General features: G+C 45.1%; 1 protein-coding gene across 5 annotated transcripts in view; it reads left to right on the top strand.

Moving 5' to 3' along the window:
• Msra (methionine sulfoxide reductase A) overlaps positions 1-27,337 on the top strand; it is a 320,628-nt gene that overhangs the window by 187,194 nt on the left and 106,097 nt on the right. For all 5 annotated transcript variants that reach the window (XM_051160698.1, XM_051160697.1, XM_051160696.1 and 2 more), the window contains one exon: positions 21,779-21,883. In XM_051160698.1, the coding sequence (XP_051016655.1) occupies positions 21,779-21,883 (105 nt within the window). The remainder of the gene's footprint in view (positions 1-21,778; positions 21,884-27,337) is intronic.

Raw genomic sequence — 27,337 nt, 5'->3', positions numbered from 1 at the left:
AAAGAAAAAGAAAGAAAGAAAAGCAGAAGAGGGAGATTCATTAAATGTGGCCAATTGGGAAGAGGGAAAAATAAGCCTGGGTGACCACCCACCTCCCATGGTCTTGATATGAGGCTTAGGTTTAAGATGGAGGGCAAGAGGTTTGTATAATTAAGCAGTCCTGGTCAAGGTGTGGGCCTGCCTGTCATCATCTCAGCTCAGCCTTTGCCTCTTTAGGATATCTGCTTTCCTGCCAGGATAGTTAATCCCATCAGTGTGAGAAAAGCATCACCCAGCTTATGGTGTTGGGGCATGTAGTTAGGGCTCCTCTGATCTTGGAGGGCTTGGGCCAGACACAGAGGCAGAAATAGACTTTCAGTCCTACCCTGTGGTGGCTCGCATCTGCCAGCCAGGTCTCAGAACAGCTCTTTTTATGGGACTTTTGAAGTTTTAGGTTGGTCTCTCTGAGTTGACTTCAAAGCACTGAGGCGGCTCCACATTCCTGCCTGCCTCACTTGGCATCTGGATTGCTCCTCAAAAATCTGAGCTGCGGGTCTTGCGGACACCATTTGATTGGTGCTCAAATGAACAATAGTCGCCTCCATGAGCATGCCTGGTGACCTGACTATGGATTTAGATGTGTTTTCTTTTCAGGAGTTCTTTTTGCAATGGTATTGGGTTACTGTTTGTATGAGAATCCTGTGAGTTTTCAGGACTCTGCTGCTAAGTGTCTGTTCTGAGTGTCTCTTGGAGCCTGTCTATTAATTACGACAATGGAAATAGGAATTCTTACCTTGCTAGGTGGGATGGAAGTGGTGGTGATGAAGACATAGACTGTATGTCTCCCATGTAGCTGTTCAACATACTATGCAGTGAGTTAATTAATATAAAATTAGCTGCCCAGCCCCTCATAATGAGTGTAGACAGAGTATGAACATCCATTTTAGAAACACACAATCTTTGAGGTTTAAGAAATCAGTAATATTGGCATTGTCAAGATGGCTTAGTGGGTAAAGGTGCCTGTTGCCAAGCCTGACACCCTGGGTTTGATCCCTGGGACACACATGAAGGATAGAGAGAACCAACTCCTGCAAATTGTCTCCTGACCTCCACATGCACACCATGGCACAGTGCAATGAGTGCAAGTCACACACACATACACACACACACACACACACACACACACACACACACACACACACGACTGGGGGAGGTGGGGGTGGAGAAAGGGGATAAGGAAGAAAGAGAGAAAGATCAGTAATTTCAGGACTAAGTTTCACTGTGACCCAAGTGAGGCTTCTCTTCTTTGCTTGACTGTTTGACCCCCTGAAGTCTGGGTCCAGTGCCTCAAATGTCCTTCTGCCAACTGCTTTGTACTCCTGCCTCAGCTCTGCTAGAGATCTCTGTAACGAGCTTCAGGTGCCCCCCCCCCCCCCGCCCTTCCCTGCTGGATCTAATGTGTTTTCATCCTAGTTGTTGGGCAGTCCCATACCTACCAGGATTGTGATGCATAAAACCACCATTGTTGTAAGAAAAATCATTAACAATGTCATATAACCAAACACCCAGAAGATGAGCCATTTTGTTGTTGTCTGTCAGCCGATGGGCTCCTTCTGCCTGTGGGACCCACACTCTGCTTTCGGAACCTGTGATGCCATGCGCGGTGCTTTCTGGGATGTGCTTCCTCAGATATTCCAGACTTCATGAGAAGAGGCCAGTGTCTAGTCTGTGCTTTGTCTTCCACAACACCGCTAACAGTGTGAAGTGGGGCGCACTTCGTACTTGCAGATGTGTGTCTTGAATTCCCTTTTTAAATTATAGATGAAGACTGGAAGTCTCAGGATTGGGAAATGTAAGTGACTCAATGGCAATCGCAGAGGCTGACAGAACAGCACTTGTGCTGGGTGGCTCGTCTCTCCTGCCAATGGCATGGTTGTCTTTGACTTGTTAAGGATGTCAGCATGATTGACAGGAGGTTTGCCTGCTCTAGGCTTTTATGTGTGCATCATCTGGTTTCACTGGAAGAAACACCAAATTTGGAATCAGAGCTGATTGTGAATTCAGCTATGCCATTTACAGGCATGTGACCTTGGCAAAAAGATTGAACATTTTGCTATTTTATTTGTGTTTTTTTTTAAAGCCCGCTTTATACCACTGATGTGAGAATTTAATGAAATCCAAGATCCAATATGTATTTATTTAGAATGCTTTCAGCAATAAGCTGCAGGAATCTCAGCTAACACTGCCTTAAGAATGGCGTGCGTACTTTTTTTTTTTTATATATAACTAGAAGTCAGAATGTTCCAGAGGAGTAAATTCAGTATTCAAAAAAGTCTTAAGAATTCAGTTCCTATACTTTTGCTCTGCCATCCTAGGCTTTGGCTGTGTTGTCACTGCCCCAGAGTGGCTGCCACAGCTTTTTTCATCAAACTCTCAACCCCAATATTCTAATGTCAAGAAGACTTCTCTTTTGTCCTTTAGTGAGGAGAAGAACCTTCTAGAAGTCCTCCAACAAGCCACCCTCTTGTGTCTGTTATCCAGGGCTAATAACCTTATGGGCCCAGATCTAAACTAACACCTAAAATGGGAATGAAATTGCTAGTAAGAAAACAGTCAGGGAATGCCTTGAGACGTCACAGAGACCCTGGCTGCCTGCAATTATCTTCTACTAGGCAGGCCAGCAAACAGTGTCCGCTAAAATTCGTCAGGGCTTGTCTGACCATCTAGTATAGTGACTGTGGTGGTTTGGTTGAGAAGTGACCCCTGTAGGCTCCTGTTTTGAACATGTGGGTCCCATTGATAGTCCTTGTGAGAGGTTATGAAATCCTTAGATGGTAGAGCTGTGCACGCTGAGATGTTTATACTTAGGCAACTGTAGTGTGCATCTACAACCCTGATGTGTGTTCTTCCCTAGAGTGTTTGTTTCATAGACACATAGACCAAGCTTCTTGTTCTTCAGTCTTTCTACATGGAAAGCTCTGGTCTTAGATGCCTAGGGTTCAAAGAAAGGCTGTAACCCAAACACAACCTTTCAGAAGACTGGGTCCCAGGCTGGTCCTCCTGCCTCATTGCATAGCAAGTGGGGAACAGTGGTCCAACCAACCCATTTTGCTCACAAGGAGGGGGTGATGGGGATCCAGCCCAACAGGCCTCTTGTTGAGCCTGTATCTGGTTTTACCTCTTTGTCACCAGCTCCCTTCCTATCTTCCAGAAAGTAGGCAGCAGGAACAGGAAACACCTAGATGTTCTATTCAATCTGCAGTGCCTGAGCCCAGAACAATACAGGACAGGTTGAGCACCAACTGTGTCATGGTGTTTTGTACCACTTGTGTGGGACATGGAGGTGGTTATAGACTATTTAGACCAGCATCACACAGAAGGTTTCAAGAGGGAGTTTTGGTTTTTGTTTTGTTTTGTTTTTTGTTTTTGAGGAGTTCAATGGAGCATCCTTCCTACCCAGAAACCTAAGAAGAGTCAGCTAAGTAGATGTTTTGTCATGACCTCAGAACAAGTAAAGTAGACTGTTGGGGATGCCTAATAACTTACTGTTCATTCCTGGAATTTGGAGGGATGAAGTAGGTGGATAGTTCCTGCCTGGGAAGGACAGAGATGAACTCCAGGGCAAGAGGTGAACAAGCCACTAGGAAGCATCCATAATGGTATGGGCTAGACAGATCCAGCCACGCTGCCAGCTGTATGCCATAAGCGTGTGTATATTTCCGAGATAGGCCCTATAGAAGACAGCCACCTCCTCATGTTTTCAAACATTTCTCTCATACAAGCCTGAGGGTGTGTCAGTCAGTGTAGGAGGCACTGAGGCTCTTGTGCTCACTGATTAGCACTAAGAGAACCAGGATTTTAAACACACAGGGTTGTTCCTTCAAAGGAAGGGATGCATAGCCTGTTATCTGCCCAGAGGGCTGGGAGCAGATGCAGTTAACTGCCTGGTGACATTTTGCTTTATCTGTGTGGTGGAGACCACACTGAATCCTCCCCCAGACCCTTATTGTGAGTTTGACAATCTCTAGAACCTATCTTTCTGGAAGGTATCACATGGAGTCAATCTATAGATCCCATTGTGGAGGATGGCACATGTACTTTACAAGGAGTTCCAATGTAGTCATGTCTTAAGCTCTACTGTGCACACAGGATCGAGTTAATTAGCACCTGGCATGTTTCCACCAAATTGTGCTGTGCTTAAATATGCCCCAAATAAACCACTCAGTGTCAGATTCTTGAAGTTTTAAACCAACACCAGCTATTTAGTTGTACTGAACTAAACTGAAGATGATTATTCCGATGGCTGTGGTAGTTGCAGAGTCAGCAAACATCCGAGCTTGAGGGCTTAAGTTTGACACCCCCGCCCCAGAATCCAGTAACAGTTAGGTGTGAGAGCTGGGGAGATGGCTCAGTGGGTAAAGTGGCCTACAAGTATTAGAATATAAGGTTGGATCCACAGTATCCACATAAAAGACCAGGCATCGTAACAACATGTCTTTAGCTCCAGTGCTGGGTGAAGACGACAACAGAGATAGACAAATCCCTGGAGCTCACTGGCAGGCCTGTCTAGCCGATCAGTGAGATCTCAGTTCTGTGAAGAGACCAGACCCTGTCTCAAAACGTAAGTTGGGAAGGATTAGACGAAGATCCCTGCTGTAGACTCTGGTCTCTACAGGCATACAAGTACACACACAAGCTGGGTGTGGTAGTGGCAATTAGAATACCAACATTGGGAACTAGAAACAGGTGGGTTTATATGGCTTACTGGCTACCCAGCCTAGCCTGCTTGGTGAACTGTAGGTGAGGTGAGGGAGAGACCCTATTCCAAATATCAATCTATCACATATGTGCCTCGCACCTGTGGAGGTCAGAAGAGGACAACAGATCCCCTGGAACTTGAGACATGAATATCGGGAGCTGCCGTGTTGGTGCTGGGAACCAAACCCAGGTCCTCTGCAAGAGCAACAAGTGCTCTTAACTACTGAGCCATCTCTCCAGCCCTTACAAGAACAATAGCCCATTCTGTTGCCCTCATTTTAATTTAGTCACCAACTTAAGTTTCCAAATATAGTCCCAGCCTGAGGTCTCAGGCATTGAGCTTCATTATACAAGTCTAGGGGAAGACACAGTGCAGCCTCTGACTCCAGGGGTTTTAATTTCTGCCTTTGCAATGAAAATGATCACTTGTGTAAGGCTGGACTCTTAGCATGTGCACTATGCATGTGTGTGTGTGCATGCATGCATGGTGTGTGTGTGTGTGTTCAAACCATTTTATTCTGTGGTTTGAGGGTGGGAAGGGCCTGAAAGGTCTGTAGCCTCACCACGATAGGCAAGGCCAGACTCTTTCCCTGCTATCTTCTTTGTTTCAAGGCTCAGCCTTGGAGAGGTCAAAGAGAGAGAGGAAGTGGACAATGCCCAGAGTGGAGAAGCCAGCTCCATCTCCTCCTGCTCCATGCTTCCTCACCTCATCCTCATCCTCATTCTCATCTTCATCCTCATCCTCAGACACGAAGGGGAGTGGGCACATCCTCAGGAGGGCCTCACCAGCCTTATCAATGCTGCTCCCCGGTCAAGGTCTAACTTTTAATTAACCTAGCCATCCCGTGGTGCTATTGTCATGGTTTATTTTCTAGTTCGTTTTCAAGTTTGCTGCAGAAAGCAATCCTGTTTAACTTCCCCAGCAGATACCTTCCAAGAATCAGGGCACACTCTCCAAACATTGTTTTAGATTCTGTCATTTACACGGCTGAAAGGTGAAGGCTTGAAGGTTAGAGTTTAATAGACTAGGGAGAGGGGTTTCCATCTCAGCCTTTGCAATGAAAACAGCTGCCTTCAGGTATTCATTAGTGTGAGGTCACTGGAAGACTCAGAACGGTAAACAATTTGTGTATTTGCATGGACGATTAGAGTTAAAGCCTCAAATGCAGTGTTAGGAATAACTGTTCTTAAGAGTGAAGATAAAAGTTAGTGTTGTCGTTTTGCTTTTCTGGGTGAATCACTCTAAGCTATGAGGCGGTCTAGGACTACATGGGTGCTAATTTATAAGGAAAACAAAGTATTTGCTCCACAAAAGAAATTCTGTAAAGTTAACTGAAGTTGCAAAGCCCAGGGAAACCGAACACAGGGCTCTACTGCAAAGCACCTATCTCACTGCGGAGAGGGAGACAATTAATCTTATTAATCTCCTGCAGCAGCTCTGGGAAGGCAGCTTTTATCCAGCCTGTGTTCTTCGTTGACGTGTGTGTGTGTGTGTGTGTGTGTGTGTGTGCATGTGTATGTGTGTGCGCGCGCGCGTGTGTGCGTGTGTGTGTCCCAAAGCAACACATCCATTTTGCCTGTTTGGGCTTTCTTTTTGCAAGCGCTACCATGCATGCTGTCCATATTTAGCATGGATTCTGTTCTCAGTAAATATTTTAGTCTTGAGCTACACCATCAGGACTTACGAGCTCTATTGGCTTTCTTTTTTTCCCACTGACCACCTATTCATGTTCCGTCAGTTGGTACAGTTTGTATGAGAAATAGCCCCTGCAGGCTCCTAGATTTGAACACTTAGTCAGACGGTGCTATCTAGGGAGTCTGGGGAAACTCTCGGGTATGGGGGCTCACTGGCCTGTGGGACTGTAGGGGCCAGATCACAGGGTCATGGACCAGTGTTGGTTCCGATCCAGCTCTCTGCCACACAGCAAGCAGCTGCCACACACTTCAGCCACCAGGAGTCACCTGCCACTGTTTGCTTCTCACCACGATGGATGTTATTTTTCACACCATGAGCCAAAAACAAACAAACAAACAAAAACCCCAAACAACAAGAACAACAAAAAACAAACCTTCTCTCCTTACACTGCATCTGTTGGGTATTTTGCCACAGGTTAGGAAGATTATTTCTATTTTCCTTCTGTGCCTGCATCCTCACAGGTGCTCCTGCTAACTGCTCATAGGGTGCTGTGTCTGTCTGCACGTGTCCAGAGTTTTGAATCTCTACGGTAGCTGCAGCCATTGATTCCCAAGGTAGGGTGTCCCTATTACAGGACGTATGTATGTTGTTGCTGGCTCCACGGTTTCAAATGGCATCTTATGGTGCTTTTAATTTGCATCCTTTTGGTTCTAGTAATTTTTATGTTTGTTGACCATTTGTATTTTCATCTGCAAAATCCCTATGGGTAATTTTATTCTACTGAGATTTTTAAAAACTGTTCCCTTCTTGATTTTAAAGAGTTCTTTATGAATTCTGAATGCTAATTCTTTGATACTTTTATACATAACAGATATTTTTCTTTATAGTGTCTTGTGATAAGCAAAAGTTCTCCATTTAATAATTTTCTTCACAGTTTATACAAATCTATAAATGTATAAATGTATATCTTGGCTAAAAATATCTCCCTAACCCAAGATAATATTACAGTCCCTTCTGTTGGCTCTAAAAGATAAAAAATTTTGCCTTTTATAACAAAACTTTTAATATGTATAGAGTTGGGTTTTAATTATTAGATAAGGATCTAACTTTTTAATAGACCATCAATTCCTCCAGCGATCTACCACAGAGCCTCCCCCGTCATATACTAAGCTTACCTTTTGCCTGGCTGTCTCTGGGTTCCTATTTCTCCTTGGGTTTATCTTGTTCTGCCAAAGCACCATGACAATAGTTCATTATGCATTGGGGAAGGAAGGCCTTTTCAGATTTTTGTTTGTTTGTTTGTTTGTTTTTGGTTTTTGTTTGCTTTTTTTTTTTTTTTTTTTAAGCATCTGGAACATTCTTTTAGCCCACTGCTCTGCCACACACACTCTGGAATCCAACGTTCATGAAATGCTTCCAGTGGTGATTTTCGTTACATTTGGGGTAAATCTAAACTGTGTGAAAGTTTAAAATTCACATGTGTCACTGTTTTTGGTTAATGTTAACTTTGATTTGGTGTTTGTGCTTTAGTTCATTGACAAAATGGAATGCTAACTTTTCTTTCTCACACTGTGTTTGTCTGCTTGTGATGTTAAGTTCTATGACCCTGGGAGGGTTAACCCCTTTCTGTCACTTTGAAGAGCTTGCAGTGATGGCATCTATTTTCAGACTGACTGTGGTCATAGTTGCCCAGCTCTACATATTCTAAAAACCCCTTGAATCATACAGTTTAAATGGGTAAATTATATAGTATGTAAATTATATCACACCAAATTTGTTACTAGAAGGAAAAGCACTTACAATTGAAATCACCAATAAGTTAAAATAGCCCTGGACTCCCTAACTTTAAATCTGCATGGACCAATTCTTACCCTCCCTCCTGCTTTCTCTCCTCTTCCTTCTTTTTCTGTTGGGAGTATCAATTTCAAAAGCTTAACTCATTATCAAAAAGGGTCAATTTAATGAAAATGAATTGGGATGATGGGCCCATCATCTTCCACCAAGGATCACGTGCCGGCAGTCCAGGTCAACATGGCTTGACGGCATGGCTGTACTTGCTCACTAGTAAGTGCAGCTTAGACCCTCTGGTCCTGGAAGCACAATGCTGGAACAGCACAGGTCTGGGGGATGTGGGAGCCGGCACACCCAGTACAACCCACTTCAGGAAAGTGCTAGACATACGGAAACGTCTTTAAAGGACAATTCTGGCTTGTGCTACAGGGAGAAAATGGTATCAAAGCTACACAATGACCGGCCTCTGTGGAGTGGGTCCTCTGTAGGGAATTCTACTTTGTTCTCTATGCCAGAAACCTTGACCCCACCCTGTGTGTGAAGCAAGGGCTTGCTTTGTGAAGGGGCACTGATCAAGACCACAGCCATTATTGTGCTGGGAGCCGAACATCTGAAGCTTATCACTGCGCACAATGGCGGAGGCTTCTTAGCCACGTTTCTAATTATATTTCCTCTGCTTTTGAGATAAAGGGACAAAGAAATATGGGACTTACTTTTCAGGTTTCCAGGCCACTCTGAAGTGTTCTCTGTAGAATGGAGGGAGGTGATTTTGTTCTGTCATGGTGCCGTGAACAGAGGCCCTGCTGCCTACCCCTGTGCATGTGGGTGTCAGAGCTGCATCGGGACCTGAGACAATTCATTCGTCCTTGCTAACGAATGGAAATAATTTATCATTTGTACTAATCAAAACCCTTTCATCCATGGAAACAAGCAAGCTTTGCAAACAGTCCCCTCTCCCAACCTCTGCAGCAAGATCGGGCACATGTGAGTAAGGGCAGTTTAAAGAAGTGACTGAGGCAGAGCCCACACTGCAGAAATCATGACCAGTTTGTCTGTGTCTTGAAACTCACAATGACCTGGCTTTTTTCACTATGATGGTGATCTCTGGAATGGATATCTATCTGCCCAGACAAAAATGGCAAAACTCATTTACCAAGATGCTTTCTGGCATCAGCACACCCACTGAAGATCAAAGTTGCCAGCCTTGTTGTTATTTTGGATACAGGTGTCCATTTTGTGTTTCCTCTGTGGCCAGCCTACTTGACTCTGACCTCCAAGATGATGGAAATAGCCACTGTGACACTGGGCTGGTTGCAAAGCCTTCCCTCATCGGCCCCACCCGACCCCACTCCTAACACCTGTTCCCTCAGGCTTTGTGTAGTTTTCTCCATACCTGTTTGTGAGTGTTTTGCTTTGGTATTTTTGTGTGTGTGTGTGTGTGTTGTTTATTTTGTTGTTGTTGTTTTTTAATTTACACTTCCTTTGAGTTTTTTCTTTCTTTCTTTCTTTCTTTTTTTTTTTTTTTTTTTTTTTGGTTTGTTGAGACATGATTTCTCTGTGTAGCCTTGGCTGTCCTAAAGTCACTTTGTAGACCAGGCTGGCCTCAAACTCACAGCAATCTGCCTGCCTCTGCCTCCCAAGTGCTAGGATTAAAGGCATGCACCACCACACCTGGCGATTGAGTTTTTTCTAATGCCACTAAACTTATTCTTTAATAGAAATGAAATTCTGTACCTTTTCTAGTTTTATTTCTTCTTTAGATTTATATTTGATTAAACTATTCAATTACAAGATAAAGAATTGATCTAAATATTTTTGGGGGCAACAGCAACTTTCTTGGTGAGTATGGCCATCAGCAGTGGGAAGAGACCATGGTCGAAGGACCCAAGACTTAGGGAAGCTGGAGAGTTCATCTGAGTCATGTTTTGGTTGCCATGCCAGTGTCCTTGGCACAGCTTCCCAGCTCTTCATTGTTGAAACCATTTGGTGTCCTAAGGACAAGTAAATTAATTACTAGCTGTTATCAAAGCTTACTAATCAAGTTTAACAGATTCCCAATATTAACCTAGCTATAGCTGAGTTTGGCTCTATAGAAAGCCATTGGTGCAATAATTTAGTGGCTACCCCTTATCTGGGTGTTTATGGGAGTAATATCACAGTCATTGAGAATGGTTTGATCAGACCCCAGTGAGCTAAGCTCCTAGAATTGCCTGGTTTGGTGCTATGCATATGTGTGTGTGTGTGTGTGTGTGTGTGTGTGTGTGTATGTGTGTGTATTATTCATGTATAAAGATGTAGCCTTGGTTGCTTCTCTGGTTTGCATGATTTTGAGATAAGAATATCAGATTTATCTCTGTTCCCTGTGGTTCAACAGGGATCTTGGGCCTGAACTGGTAGAAAAAACCAAAGCCTCCCCAGGCAACTGATAGTATTTCTATGTGGGATTATGTTCTGGATAAATCTGAAGGCTTGGCTCTTAGTTACATTTCTTCCCAAAACAGCTAAAGTGGGCCTGGGCTGGAGTTCAGTAGGAGTGAGCATATACAAGGACTTAGGCTCAATCTGTAGCACCACTAATAAACAACAGAAACATCCAAAAAAGTCAAAACCATCCTTACCCTGTAATCCTGGGGATATATTTTGTGTGGGCTGTTTGTATACATTGCACTCTACAGACTGGGGGGAGTATGCGACCACCACACAGACCTAAAAAGCAAATATCGTGTGAGTGAGATACAAAAGAGTGTGTAGTTGTCTGTGGACATCTTCAAGCAGTTCCCCTGGCCGTACTGTGCCAGCAGCTCCAGGGTTATAATAGCAGCCTCAAATAAGACGCCATTTCTCACCCATGTCATTCAAAGCTGAGAATGCTTTTTTAAGAGTATAAAAAGGCACCAGACTTGGTTTCAAGATCTCTCTGTCACCATGATGTCAGGGAGTCTCTATCTGTTTTCTAGTCCTCATGGAGCACAAACACTTTCTACTGCAAACCTACTTGACAGCATACCCAGACAAACCCACCCAAGAGCGGATCCTGCCAATGCAGGTGTAAATCCAGCTCCTAAATCTCAGAATAGTTTGGGGATGAGGGAACAAAGCTGCATTATAATGTGGCTCTTCACTTTTCGTGGCATATGGGAATAGCAATTTGTAGATTCAGTAACTACTGACGGGTGTTGATTTGATTGTTGCAGGTGCATTCCTGAAGCGCTTTCCATTGTCTGTGTGCTGTTGAAGGCTTGGGACACAGTAGTCAGTACAGGACCGATGAGACAGTGTGAGTGCCCCTATTTCACAGATAAACAACTTGTGGTTAAAAGGGATGTGACTCTCTGTGAGCTGAACCGCGGGTGTAGGGCGTCTGATTCCTAGTCAGTGCCCATTTAACAGCCCACAGTGCTTTGGGGCTCAAGCCTTCTGTTCGCTGTGGAGAGATGAATAAATAATCTCTAAAAGCCAAAATTTGGTCCCAGTGTAGAATAAAGTAGATTTTGACTCAGTAAAGATGGAAAATTTCAGCAACCAGGATGTTCTGGCAGGGGCATGAGCTGCTCTGTGTAGTAGTGTGTGCCCTGTGTGTGCCCTGTGTGGATGGTACAGTGGGGTAAGAGACAATATGACCCTTAAGATTCTGAGATTGTCTACTACCATATGTTTACGATGCCTGGTTCCTTTCCCAGCTCAGAATAGAAGCACCCATGTGGGTCATGAGAAAGCCTAGGTCTATCCCCTGGCATCCTGGGTTGGAATTCTAGCTGGGAGTCGGGGGTGGGGTAGGGGCTCAGGGGTGAAGATGAGCGTCAAAGGGTGCCACAAGGGGCATGGAAGGTGGTTTCAGAACATACTGTTCTTGCAGAGGGATCTGGGTTTGGGTCCCAGGATCCACATGGCAGCTCATAACTCCAGCATCCTCTTTTGGTCTACAAGGACACCAGGAACACACACACACACACGCAGTAGTATACTTACATACATGCAAATAAAACACTGAAATACATAAAATGAAAATAAATAAATCTTCAAAAACTACCACAAGCAATCCTCATAGTTGGGAACTGCTCTTCTTGTGTAGCTCACCCATGACCAGGTCCAGCAGCCTCACTTCATATTGCACGGTTTAATCTTATCTGTTCAAAGAGTCCTGCTTTCTCGGTGTGCAATACCTGTGTTAATATCAGGCCATCCTGCGAAATTTGCATTTGTTCTTTCAGCTCCAAAAGGTCTGTGTGTGACAGATATATCTGCTAATAGCTTATGCTGCTAACCTGTTACACGGTAGGGAGGCACTGGTGCAGCTCTGCGAAATGAACACCAGCTACTCCACACATCAACCCTTCATATACTCATTGCCCTGTAAACCCAGCTCACCCAGAGGTGATGGCTGCCTCTGCAATCTGCATGTTCCATGCAGAAATGAGTCAACAGCCTGTTCCCATACTAGGGTCCCAGCTTTTACCTTCACACACCCACGGCAGTGGTAGGAACCCTCTAGTCTCACTGAAAGTTAAAGTTAACTGCCTTCTTGGGGAATTTTCCTGAGCAGGTACTCACCTGTGATTAAAGCAGTCCTCTGAGAGAATAGTCCCAGGATGATATATCCACATAAAATACCTACCAGCAGATTCCAAACCTCCCCACCATGTCTCCCTATGGAGGACCAGGTTTTAAAAAAAAATACAATCACTCTAACAGATTTTTTCCCCCTATGTTTCAATCAATAGGATGCTTTTTAAAGCTTACATTTTTTCGTTGGACGCTTTAAGTGACGGGTGAGACAAAAGGAAGAAAGCCAAGATAAAATGGCAGCATAGACGCTCCTCAGATCCTATAATGAACTCCACAGGGCATCCAATTTTGATGTATTAGGACTTTTTTTTTATAATGAGTACATTGTTAGAAATCGCATTTTCTATCGGCGGGAGCTGGAGATGAAACTGAGCTGACACCTTACCTCTTTGTAGTTAATTAGCAGGAGAAAAGTAGTGTTTTGAATCTCGTGTGGGAAAGGGGAATATTATTCATCCACCCTCTCTCCCGTCTTCGTCTCTTCAAACACCTGGGTCTTTTTGTGCTCTTTTATTTGGTTCCGTGGCTCAGCTGAATCTGGTTGGCAGGGAAAGGATGCGGGATATTGAAGAATGGTTATTATTTAATGAAAAAAAAAATCTCTGTAGCTCACTTCTCCCATTCCTTCAGCCTGCAGGGTAAATAAAATAGATCTGGTCTTTTTATTCAGAAGATCAGTTCCTTACCTAGACTGCGACGTGAGGCAATACCCATGGGACAGGGGCTCCTTGTTGTTATTCTATTACCATTTGTCATCACTGAATCCTCAGTACTTGGCACAGCATGTGGGACTTTGTAGGATTTGATTCATGCTTATAAATCAATGAATAAATAAGATATCATGGTGGCCCATCTGTATTGTTGTTTTGGTTCATTTGGTATCTTCCTCTGGGAGGTAAGATGCCCATTTTAGGATGTGGGGTGGGGGTGGAGTTCATGTTGGATTTGGGAGGTTAGAGGCTGGGGGTTCAAGCACAGCATGTGCCATTAGTGGCCAGTGTTTGCGTCTTCGTGGATCTCCATCTGGAAGAAGGCTAAGTGAATGGTGGGAAAATTCAGTACATCCTGTCATCTGATTCACGTGTGTTTGTATCTTGTGCCCTGTCCCGGGGAGCTGCAGAGGAGAGACTCTTCACTCTAAGAGCTCACTGTATCCTGAACGGGGGTTGGGGTGGGAGACTAGAACATCCTTGAAGACAGCTAGCATGGAGGCATTACCTGCAGAGGGCTGACCCTGTGGAGCCTGTGGGCTTGAGGGTCCAAGAAAGGCTGGCCATTGGTATTTGGGGGAATCCTCGTCATCTGCACCCCTGCTGTGTTCTGTGTTCTGTTTTCTGGGTGTAGCTCTCCTCCTCCTCCTCCTCCTCTTCCTCCTCCTCAGGGACCCTTTTGAGTGACCTCAGGAAGACATAACTCTGCTGAGGTGCTAGGCCTGAGACAAGCTGATCCCACTGGACCCCTGGGTACCAGCTCTTCCTGTGGCCCTTGATTCTGTCTAGTTCTGGAGAAATCTGGGTATCACGAGGCCCTGGGAGTGGGTAGGGGTCCGCATTACAAGTTAGAGGCTCTGTGGAAAGGAGACCCGGATCCAGGAGAATGTGGGAAAACAAGAGTGGGGTCATATCCATCCTGGAGAGCCCTGGGCAAGACCAGGGCTCCATATACCACTGCACAGAGAGTGGGAGAGCATTATTTGCCATGAAGCTCTTGGTTCTCCTTTGCGCAGGAGCTTAGCTTTGATTTTCCTGGTAGTAAAAATGGGCTTTGTAGTATTTATCTTGACAACCACCCAGAGTGGCAGTGATACTGCAGGGCACACAGAAGTAATATGCAGGGCTGGACGGGGTTTCTGTTTCTTATTGACAGTAGTCGGCACCTGGGGAACGGACAGCTGTGGACCTCTACCAGTGACAGGGCCACAAGAGCCCCTCTGGACCAAGAGCTCAAACCTGTTTCTCTTTGCCTTCCCTGGAATCCTTGTCTTTGCTGAGGTCTCTGCTTTAATGGAGATGCCCTCCCCTCCTTCACCTTCACCCTTGCCATCTCCAGCCATAAGGGAAATGCCCTTCTGTGACTCTCTGTCATGCTAAGACACATGGGATCTGCCTTTAGAACATCTTCACTGCCTTCTTATTCCTTGTGTCCTTGAGCCATCTTCTCAGGACTCGGAGTCTTTTTCATGTCATAAATATTTGGACAAGATCTCTTGATTTCTTTAAATTGGTTTCTTCCTCCAAAGAGTGGGAATAATAATGTTGCCTGCCTCGAGGTATTTGTGAGGGGCGGCTTGGACCATTTATCTCAAGAGCTTGGCACATATGCTACCAGTCTGCCCTGTCATTACGACTAGAGAATATGAGGTCTCTGTTCTCCACCTGCTCCTCACACTCAGCACAGACCTTTGCAAGGGATTAATGACCTTTGTTTCCTCCGTCTTTTCCTTACCGTCTCGTCACCTGTTTCCTCCTTCCTTTAAGGCTCTGAGCCTCATGTGCCTGCCGACCACTGAGACAGCTAGTGCAGGATGCAGGAAAGCAGCACTGGGTGCCAGCCCCTAAAGGAGCTCACGAGTCCACTCCAGATCTGTGGTTTTTGAACTATTGGAAATTATGTAAAGAATCTTGTAAAAGTACAGATTCCCAGACTAAAAAAAAATTTTTTTTTGAAATAACAGTAATTTACTAATCATAACAATACCAGCAAAGCTATTATTTTATCTCTCTCTTTTTTTAAATTTTTATTAAATGTCTATGATTTACACATCATGCGCCAAAATCCCTCCCCTCCCCCCAGTACATTAAAACAAACAGACAAACAAAAAATCTTGTCACGGAAGCTGTAGTGTATCACGCAGCCTTTTGTCCACATATGTTTACTTTCAAATGTTCATTGCTACAAGTCACGGATCTGGTTGGAGGCCTACACTATTGTTACTGGATCCTCACTGGGACTGCTGTCGGACATCCCGTTGTTGCTGTGTCAAGGAGATTCTTAATCTTTGAATCTGCAGGTCCGGCCCCTTCATGTGTTCAAGCAGCTCATACACGGGGTAGATGTTGGGGTGTAGTTCACTCAGAGCCCTGGATCAGGGCCCACTCCCTTGTCCTCAGGGCAGGGCAGGCTCACCTGCTCCCGTGTCCTCAGGGCAAATGCAAGGCTATTATTAGTTAAGCTGATATGGATGTGTTCTGTGTTGCGATATGTCCACACAGCAGAGCTGTTTGTACAGCCGTCCTTCATTGCAAGGACGCTGCCTATGTTAGGATGGGAAGTGAGGACCACATAGGACTTAGGGGTCAGGAGGGTGAACACGTGTCACTAGGCCAGTGGACAATGATGAATCTGCAAGGGCTCCCCTTGATGAAGGCTGAGTGGGTATTGGGGAAAGTATAGAACAGAACTAATCTTGGGGGGAAAAAAAAACCCAGAACTAATCTTGAGTATAATCCCATGCAGTCAAAGCTATTAATGTTCCCATTTGCAGACGATGAAGCCGAAGCCCAGATAAGAAAGATTCAGGAGGCTGCATAGCTACTCAATAGCCAAGAGGTTACCCAGCCTCCCTAGCTTGCAGGATCTCTGTCTGGGTGGCACCTGGCCACCATTGCCCATGGCGCATTGCAATATCTCTTCCTGGGTGCTGATTTTGCAGGAAACAGTGGCCCATTGCCCACTCCTCTGAGGTCATGCTCTTTCCTTTGGATCTAGAGGGCCAGGCAGGGGAGCAAGATGCTCAGAAAAGGCACCTGGTCCTCCTTTTTCTTTCCCAGATACTTTTGTCTAGCAGTGCAGAGACACCTGCTGTGCTGCAGCTAACTGTTAACAAGCATGTTTGCACATCCCTCCCATCACGCTATTTGCACGATGGAATGTGAGGACGCAGCTCGAAATATTTTTAAGATCTGGCCTTTTTATCTCAGGAAGCACAAAACAGTGTTTGCAGTTCGGCCTCTGGAATGAAATTAGCTCAGCGCATTAGCTCGTTCCTGCCAAGCTGGGGCATTTCCATAAAGCTCCTGAGTCCCTCGAATCCTTTTGATCGTTTGCAGTGTGTATTTTTACACAGGTTCTTTTGCTTTGGAGAAATAAAGTAAAGAAACTGAAAGGTGAGCTTGGCCAGGGCACCCTCTGCACTGTTTGCCAATGCAAATTGGGCCTTGAACCTGAATGATAGTCTCCTTTAAATGGCCAGGCTTCTTAAAGCCTCTTTACATAGAATGTTGGTGGCAATCATGGCTAGAAGTGTTTGCTAGGGAGTGAAACTCTTTCGCGAGCCAGCAAGATGGCTCATAGATGGAGCTTACTCTGCAACACGTGTTTGATCCCTAGAATATAGAAGGAGAGGACCAACCTCACAGAGTTGCCCTCTGGCCCCCACATGTGCACCCTGACTTGTACACAACCACTCTCACACCTCCCGTACCCCCCTCACACACGCTAAAAATATTAAAAAATTGTTCTTGATCCACATTGCCATCACAAAAGAAGCAGCTAATGTTTCTGACGGCCTGGGTATCCATTGCCCAACAGGTGTGACTTTTCATATAGGTCACTGCTTGTGTGCCATTTGTTCTCTCCTGGTGACTTTAGGCTCCTCTGTTTTAAAATATTTACGTGTGGGCATTGAATGGGCAAATAATTTACCTAAATTTAAAATGTGGTGGGCTTGGATTCTGTTGCTTCCTAGACGTGTGACTTATGTGAGGAAACTTGTGAAGAGACCTTGACTTGCTCATCTGTGAAGGAGGCAGTGTGTTTCTTGCACCAGTAAATATTGCACTTATAATCTGTGTTCATAGAAGCTAAAGGGCAGAAGCATCTCAGGGGCCCATTGGTGGATGAATGCATAAACAAAATATGATTTGAACACACACACACACACACACACACACACACACACACACACACACACACAATGAGACAAATGGAAGGACATTCTGGAATGTACTACAACATAGATGGACTTGAGGATGTTGTGCCAAAGGAAGTGGGCTGGGCACCACCAGAAGACACATACTAGGTTGCATGTATGATTACCACCGTTCTATGCAGTCAAAACGGCAACATTTAATTAAATATGTGTTTCTTAACAGTACTTCGCCACTGGAGAAATGGCAGAGTAGATTCTGTGGACTTTTATGTATCTCCCCACTGCTGGGGGTTACACTTATGAGCTGTATTTCCTGGCTCACGACATCGAGGTGCATGAACTCTGGCTCTTGCCACGTTTGCAAGTGCCCTTTCTAAACTGGCTTAGTCATTTTTGCCCCGTCATGGGTCAAATGAGGCAGGTCTCACTGTCTCTTCAGCATCACCAGCACACTTTTAATCAATTTTATTGGCAATAAATAAGAGATGGTACCCTAGTGTCTTCGTATGCATTTATTTGCTTTTATTCAGTCACTAGAAATGCTGGGCACTTCTTATGTCTTACAGCAAGTCGCTGCTTCCTTTGTGAAGCACCTGCTTGCATCTCTGACTTAGATCTCTTGTCGGATTTCAATGGCTATTCATACCAAATATGTCTGTCTTGTTTATAGCATAGTGCTATGATTTTTAATATTCAGAGGGCCTAAATGCTTTGTGTATGTGTGTGCATATGTGTGTGTGGTGTATAATATATTCATGTGGGTGTGTGCGTGTGTGTGTGTGTGTGTGTGTGTGTGTGTGTGTGTGTGTGTGTGTGGTGGTGGTGGTGGTGGTGGTGGTCAGAGATCGCATGAGGTGTCTTTTTCCATCACTCTCCACAGCATTTTTTGAGACAGTGTCTCTCCTGAACTTGAACCTCGCTGATTTGGCTAGGCTAATGGCCAGTGAGTTCTAGCGACCCACCAGTCTGTACCATTAACCCCAGCATTTGTAGCAGATAGGAGCCACTGTGCCAAGCTTTCTTACATGGGTGCTTGAGATCCAAACCAAGGCCTTTATGTTTGTGAGGCAGGCACTTTACCACCCAGACATCTCCCTGGCTCTTAACGCTTTTCATATTACCAAGTCATGAATAACTTTGGACCAAAAGTGTTTTTGCCATAACAACTATAATGCATACTATATTTTTTAAGCTCTCCATGACCAGCCCTTTAGTGTCTGCTAGCATAAAGTCTACTTAGGAGGCTGGGAGAGGCTGAGTTCAGATCCTCAGGACCTGTGTAAACGCTGGGTGGGCATGTGGCTCACTGTAATTCCAGACTCTGAACATGGAGACAGGGATCCCCAGAGAAAGATGGCTAGCAAAACTGGCATTGGCAGTCTCTGGGTTTGATTGTGAGACCCTGCCTTGATGAATAAGGCAGAAGAAGGGTGTGGGTGATTCTGAATATCAACCTCAGGCCTCTGCATGCACACTCACCTATGTAGGTACACTCACCCATATGTGCGCGCGCACACACACACACACACACACACACACACACACACACACACACACACGAAAACGGAAAAAAATATGCTTAGATGCTAAATTCTACAGTCATGACATCTGAATAAAACTGTATGGATTGACCAACTAATAATCGAACTTTAATATAGTAGCTACTCGTAGCTCATTATGAAAAGAACATGAAAAACATTAGGTCAAAGAAAAAACTGAATTGCCATAAACATGAAATTCAGTGTTTACTCCAGTAATAAGAGCCCTCTCCCATCAAAACAGAACCCTCTCCTCCAGCTATGAATAAAAAGATCGTAGCAGTGAATGAGACCGGCCCGCATGCTGCCCAGGGTGAAGGAAAACACGGTCGGTCAGCTTTTCTGAGGAGAAGTTTGGCACTGGGCACCAAAAAATATTTCAATATTTATAAATGTTGATTCAGAAATTCCAGTTATTCAACTGTGGCTTGAGATGTCTCTGAAGTGTGGGAAAATATTTACATTTGTGGTTAGAAATAGGATTTCATGTAAATGCCCAACGATAGGAAATGAATGAAGATGTCATCGGACAGCTATCTGATGGAGTGTTATGTAGTTATTATAAGTGGCATGTGTTCAAACGTTCATTGCAGTGGGCAATTTTATTTCCTCCTTGCTGCCTCTCTTAGATTTCTTACATTGTCTCGGCTTAACATTATTCATAAACCCCTATAACCAAAAGAAATTTACATTTAAAAGGATTAGAAAGAATGAGAAGTTTTATTCCTTTCCTGGGCCCAGGTTTTCTATGTTCGCCTTGCTCGCTGTCCCTTTGGCATACTGAGTGGCCCTGGGTGTGGAGTCGGCAGGCGCGTGTTTTTAAATTATAGTCCTGAGCTTCACTAGCGTGTGGCCTTGGATGAATCTAACTTAGATGTATCTTGGCTGTCCGGTTTGTAAAATGGAGTTGCTCTCAGACACAACTAACGTGAGAAAGACCACGTGCGAGTGAATGCTCTGGCTTGCTGAGGCTTAAATTCAGAGCCTTCCCAGACTGTCTCATAGCTGGCCCTTTGCATGAAGGATTGTCAGCATTCAATGAAAGAATGGTCCTGATTTATCACCAGGGCAGAACAGGGCTCCAGATCAGCCAGAGAGGCCGAGGGCAGTGTCTGGGTGGATCCATGGACTTCTGACCTTTCTCCAGCCGAGCTGGGATAAGTCAATTTCGAGCATCCACACATGACAGTTGCCCAACAGGGAGACCTACCTAAGCCTTGATGTCCCAGGATTTTATACAGGCACCACCGATTGTGTCAGCGTCATGAACAGAGTGGTTGCCCAGTGTGGCTGGGGTCAGCCTTCAGGTTAGCTAATAGCATGCCAACCAAGGGCATTATGGGACTGCATGCTCAGTCCCACTTTCTGACCATTGTGTCTAAAGCCCATTGGGAACAGTCTCACTTCTATGAGATATCTCAGAATTTTTATCTCAGGCCGCAGTGGCAAAGGTCATACCCCTCTTTGGATAAGGCCAAATTCTTTATGATACATAAGGTGACAGAAAAGAGACAGTGAGCAAATTTGAATATGGATATTGTATTGCGCACGACTATTGCATGGTGTATGGCTGTTGTATTATGTCTTGTTACAGGCTTCTGGGACTGGCCAGTAGGAAGAACATGACCTTGACAGTTATAAGAAATATGCAGGCATAGACTTCCCTCCCTATGCTCAGATCTTCAGGATTGCTTGTGAGAATACAAGTGGGCCCTGCAAAAGACTTTCTTTCAGCATTGATTTCACAACAGAGAGGAATTAGGTTGAGAAAAATACAACCTCCTGGGTACTTGACTCGAACTCCAGCCTCTGTGTTCAGAGCACAGCAATTGTGTTTCACCACTAGTTTATATAACAGGGCTGGGTCCACAGTTCATTTCTGCAGGTTTCACTCTCTGGCACTACTCTGATCAGCACTTCAGCTAAGCCCACTCCTCATAGTATAGTGTGATGTAAATAGAAATTGGGCAAGTCCCCTTTGCAGTGTGTCCAGTCCTGCACACCGAGTCTGACTGACCAGCTCTAGACTTCATAAAGTGAGGTTAGAAAACTGAAAATCCAGGTTGGGGACATGGCTAAGCGCTCGCTCTATGAGCATGAGAACTGGGGTTCGGATCCCCAGAACCCACATGTAAAAGCGGCAGCCCGCATGTAATTCCAGCACAGGAGGGGCAGAAGACCCACAGAGCAAACAGCAACAAGACCAGCCATATTATGGAACTCCAGGTTTGACTGAAAAACCATGCCTCGGTGATAAGGTAGAACAGCGATCAGCGATAATTCCTGACATCAACTTGAAGTTTCCAGAGGCATGCCCACACACATGCACCCACACACCTGAGTGAGTGTGAGCATGAGGGAGAGAAATGAAAATGGAGCTTAGTTCTCCTATGAAAGGATACAGAAGTCTTCCCAGGCACCTCCAGGGAGGATTGCTATGCTTTTATAGCTGGGGACAGAGGCTGGGGGTGAGACCAGCAACTGAAATCCAATTACACTTGTGCCCTTCCATCAGAGAGGAGTTTGCCTCCCATCTGCAGGGTCTTTTGAGCACCAATAGCTTTGCAATGACTTGATGTTATCAATAAAATTGGGTTGTATGTTCTCTCTCTCTCTCTCTCTCTCTCTCTCTCTCTCTAGAAAAAACTGGCCATGCAGAAGTCGTCCGGGTTGTGTACCGGCCAGAGCACATCAGCTTTGAGGAACTGCTCAAGGTCTTCTGGGAGAATCACGACCCGACCCAAGGTAGACTGATGAGTGGGCCAGTATTTAATTATCTTACTAATTACAGCTGGGATAATTAGTGTTTGAGCTGCATGGGAGAGATGAACCTTGAAATCACACAGGAGCTCAAGAATATGATTGCAGACATTTACTGACGGAACGGCGCGGGGGAGGGGCGCGCAGAGAGTAGAGGGGTGAGAGAATAAAGGCTCAGCCACAGTCAGCGCCCCTCCCCCCACCTCTACAGCTGTCAGGGGTGGGAAAATTCCCACAGAGAAAGACGCCAGACAATGGAGATCCCTTCACCTTTGATTATTGCGTTATTCTTCCTTAATGCAGCCTTTTGTCTACAAAATTAAAGTGTCTTTCCAGTAAGCACAAAGTTTTCCTGATTTATGGTCCCTTTGTTTTCACGGAGTTTAGCCTTTCTCGTCTTTTGACGTTATCGAGTTTGTTTTTAAAGAAATGTCTGTGGGTGATTGCAGGAAGGAAAAAAAAAAAAAATAAGGGTGAAAAACAGTGTTCAGTGGTCCACAGTGCTTGGGTTATTCAAACATTTCATTTGTCCTCCTTGGAATAGTAATGTGTTTTTGAGTACAAACAGTATCTGGTGGCCAGAGACATGACTTGGATACACTCACAAGCAGAAGGTCCCTCCATTGGCTATACAGTGGCAATTCTCCAGGGCATCCTAGCCGCCTCTAAGGTGGCTTTGCCGGGGCCATGCTGGGGATGGGGAGCACCCTTTGCCCAGCCTCTGTCTCCTCACAGGAAAAATGTTTCCTTTGGGAGTTTCTGTGGTGGGTTTGCCATATTGACAGTCTCTTGAGGAGTGAACATTTCCTTCCCAGATACGTTCGGGCTTGTGGTAAAATCTCAACATGGGCCCAACAGGGCAAGTTGGTGGATCTTAAGTGTTGTGTCAAGTGTGTCCAGCAACATGCCCCAATAGAATTATCCACTACTAGTGTCATTTGCAAAGGTCAAAGGTCAGAGTGAAGGCAAGTACAGCGAAGTGAGAGCTGTAGCATCATCAGGTAAGTCTACAAGGTAGAGGAAGGCTAAAATCTGGTAGAACTGTTATGAAAACATCTGGATTTCTATGAGTGTGGGTCCTTGGTGGAAGAGAGCTGAGATATGGGACAGTAGGTCAAGGCCTGCAAGAGTACTACTATCGGAAGGTTTGCTGTCAGCAGAGTTTGGACCACTGGGCTGCCCTGGCACTTGAGGAGGGCTCTCCTGACTGTGTAAGCAGGAGGCTCTGGCTGATGCATAAATCCAGGTGACTCTCCATCAGGTGACACAGACATTCAGCCATATGTCTGGTAAAGCCAAGGGTCAGTAGAATGCCCAGAACTTATAAAATCCAGGAGCCCCCATGTCAGGACTCCAAAGGGTTCACAGCAAGGTCCCTGCAGGGTGGCTTGTAGCCTATAACTTGGTTGCCTTATACAATCTTCTGTCCCTGTAGGACCCCGGAGGCCTCACCTCTGTGGCATTGCAGACAAGGCCAGTGTGTCACTGGCTTTTTTATCTTTGCCTCCTGTAACATCTTACCCATCTCACTGTGTCTTTATCAGCACAGGTATGTTAGCAGGTCCTGGCCCTTCACCGTGCAGGGGAGATTCCCTGCGGGAGGCCCTTGAAGCCTCTCCGATCTCTCCCATGCTTACATCACATTTGCCTCAACAGTCCTCATCCACTGACTTCCTCTTGGTTTGTTGTTGTCAGGGTTACTCTGTGGCATAAGAATTCATGAAAGCCTGCATGGCTTCAAAAGCAACCATTTATTTCCTCAAAGTTCTGAAGGCTTCTCAACCTGTAAATCTAAGGTCAAAGAGTCAGCAGGTTTTATTTCTCCGGAGGCCTTTCTCCTTGATGTGCTGATGGCCCTCTTCTCCTTTCTGGGCCTCATATGGTCTTTCTTAGGTGTGTTTCCTTTTTTTACAAAGACACCAGTCATATTGGATTGTGGCTCGCTGTAGTGGGTGTGTTATACTTAATTACCTTTTACAAATCAGCATTCGGGCTGGAGAAATGGCTCAGCAATTAAGAGTACTCTCTGTACTTCCAGAGGACCCAGATTGGATTCCAGGCATCCACATGATGGCTTTTATGTCCTTTTCTAGCCTCCAAGGGCACCAAGCACAGACATGGTGCACAGATCTACATACAGGCAAAACATCCATCTATATAAAATAAAATGCTCGAAGAGCCAAAAATATTTTTTTAAACCAACAAATGCAACCACACTGTGTGGTCTAGGAGCAGAGACTTCAGCCTATGAAAAGAGGAGGGGTACACTATTGAACCCTGTCACACTGTTCACCAGAGTGACAACACATAGCACCATCCACTGTGACAGCTTTGCCTGTTTTTCTTCTAGGGGTGTTTTTAATGCTGTTCATGGACTCATAAGCTGGAAGTCAATTTTAAACGCATTTAGGTGAACACCATGGGCCTTGCCTTTCAATGTGCTTCCCAATGCCATTATCAGAATTACTTTGTGGGTAGCGTAATGCAGTGGAACACGGTAACAGCCTCTCCTTCTTCTTCTTCTTCTTCTTCTTCTTCTTCTTCTTCTTCTTCTTCTTCTTCTTCTTCTCCTCCTTCTTCTTCTTCTTCTTCTTCTTCTTCTCCTCCTTCTTCTTCTTCTTCTTCTTCTACATCTCTTTCTGCCTCTCTCTCTGTCTCTGTCTGTCTATCTCTGTCTCTGTCGTGTGTGTGTGTGTGTGTGTGTGTGTGTGTGTGTGTGTGTGTGTGTGTCCCTCCTTCCCTCCCTCCCTTACAAGGTTCACACCAGGTTAGATTTACTGGCCTAAGGGATGACTTCATAACCTTGGCCAGGCTCTTGTCCTATTGCCTAGGGAAAGAGTAAGTGACTTAGCAGAGAAAGTTAGTCACCCCCTAGGGCTATCTCCTTTTGCCTGGGTACCATAGGTAAAGTGCTCTGTATGTGGAAAGCCTGTTAATGGGTGGGGGAGTGGGGAAGGAAGATGATCAGAGACATAGAGATGAAAAACCCAGCAGGAGAATCTAGAGGCCTGAGACCCGTCTTTCTGGCAGCTGGCCTCCTGCTATGCCAGCTGTCCCATGGCTTCCTCAGCTCCGAGAGCCATGTGCTTTTCCTGTTCAACTTTAGCTAGATTGTCACATTTCTATGCCTTCAATCATGGAAATTCTAACCCATCCACTAATCTAATTTCACCATTATGCCTACCATATTAAGGACTGTTGGCTCTACTCATCTGCCTTATAAATCGGAGGTCTAAGGCATTTTGTTAATAGTCTCACATTGATTGAGATGAAAGAGAAGTCACTAAAAAGTGCTTCTTCAAGACTCCATGGCTTGATTAGGGGCTTCCTTGGTAATTCAGAATCTGTGTTCAGGATTTGAAATATGTGGCCAGAAATATGTGTGAGAGTCTCAGATCACCGTCTCTGAATGGCTGTGGAAGCCGTTGTCCACCCAGGACCTTGTGTGTCCTTGGTTTGTCAGTCATGCCATTTGGTAGTGCTGGTCACTAAGTGATTCAAGTAGGTAGGAGGATCCAGTCCCTGAAACAGGGGGAAATGTGTTTTCGTAAGAAAATAGTCAGAACACTGTACACCAAGATCAAATGAATACTCAGACACACTATTATTAGAACAAGTATAAGTGGACATTGGAAAAATAGGAGTCAACGCACTAATTCAGAAGAACCCTGGATCGTATCCCGAGGGACCCCTGAAGCTTCAAACTTGTGGTCATGTGTAACCTTTCCAATGTTTGGACTTCAGATGTGAAGCCCATTGCCTGAATGATAGGCAGCTGGCAGGAGACAGTCTGTAAATGAGTTTGGCCTCCCCTCTTCGTCTTGTTTCCCAGGGAAACGGCTGTGCAGAGAGAGCTGTGAGGGAACTGAAGGCATGCAAGGTGGCTTCCTCACACAGAAAGGGGGCTCTCAGGAGAGAGCAGTATGGCGGGTGTGGGCAACTCTAAGTGGCAAATCAACAGCCCCCTTAAGTTTATTTTCCACAAGCAGGAATAAACAGTTCTTAAAGCCATGGGGGACTGATCCTACCCACCAAGAGGTGCTTGTTGGCAAAAGACTGAATGCTCAAGAAGTTGAGAAAGGCTGCCTGGCCTTTGATGGGAAGATACGCCCAGAAAACATGCACATCTCCCCCAAAACGTGACTCCAGAGACGTAGACTGTAAATAGCATGTGGGAGACTTTAGAGCCGTCTTGATAAAGTTGCTAAGGGTCTGAAGGGGCCACTCACATTTTGGATTAGAATTTAAAGTGTATTGAGGGAAAGGAGAAACCTTGAGTGATATTTACAAGTACAGGGATTTTGGTTAATGTCAAGGGTCCTACCACAGAAGCAGCAGCATGAAGTTAAGCCTAAAATCTCTTTTTAAGTAAGTCTGATCCTTGGGGCTTAGAGGAAACAGGAATCCTGAATGTTGTTCTGTGCTTCAAGGGACTGAAACAGGGCTCATAGTTTCTGTCCTTATGGGTAGAACCGAGCCCAGAAATGCTTACCGTTTAGAAGGGAGCAAAGCTGGCAAAACATGAACAATGGACAATTCGGGTGCTTTAAGATGCTATTTGCGGGCTGGGGAGACAGCTCAGTTAATAACCTACGTGCCATACACACATGAGGACAAGAGTTTGGAGAGCCGAGAGCCCATGTCAAGCCTGCCAGGCAGATCCCTCAAGTTCACTGGCTGGTCAGCCTAACTGCATAGATGAGCTCTGCGTTCAGTGAGGAGCCTTGACTCAAAAAAAAAAAAAAAAAAAAAAAAAAAAAAAAAAAAAAAAGAAAGAAAGAAAGAAAGAAAGAAAAGAAAGAAATGAAATGGAGAGTGTTTAAGGAGGAAGCCTGGCATCAACTTCTGGTCTCCATGTGTATGTGGTGGGGGGGGGCACAGAGGGAGGGAGTGAGACAGAGCTGTCCTTTCACAGTCACCATGAGCCAGTCCCAACAGCTTATTATCTCATGGGTCAGCTTCAAGTACAGTAACTGAGCAGAGAACCTCAGCTCATATTTAGCTAGGGAAGGAGAGAATATTTCACTCATCTACCAGTTGCCACAAAACCCATGCCTTGCCAAAGTCCGCAAGTTTAGGCCAATGCACGCTGGGCTCATTTTCTGGCTTTGCCCATGGGGTAGATAGAACTTTAGATTTCTGAGGATAGACTGGAGTGTACCCACTTATTTCCACTTGGTCTCCTGAGCAGCCAAGACTACCCAGGGAACGGGGATGAGAATGAGATGGAAGAGATTTGGGTTCTGGCCCCAATTCAGTCCCTCTCCAGCTTTGAGAGGTTGGTGAAGAAACTCAATTCTGAACTTCTCTGCCTTTTTATCTGCTAAAGATATGTCCTCCCCTCATGGAGTATCTTGCATAAGAATTAAATAGACTAGCATGAGACCTCAAGATGCCAAGAGAGTGCCAGCTGGGGCTAGATGTTTCACAACACAGAAG

The sequence above is a fragment of the Acomys russatus genome, chromosome 18 (genome assembly GCF_903995435.1).
Source record: "Acomys russatus chromosome 18, mAcoRus1.1, whole genome shotgun sequence".
NCBI classification, from domain to species: Eukaryota; Metazoa; Chordata; class Mammalia; order Rodentia; family Muridae; genus Acomys; species Acomys russatus.
The sequence above is the reverse complement of the archived record's forward strand: the minus strand, read 5'-3'. Positions and strand labels throughout refer to the sequence as shown.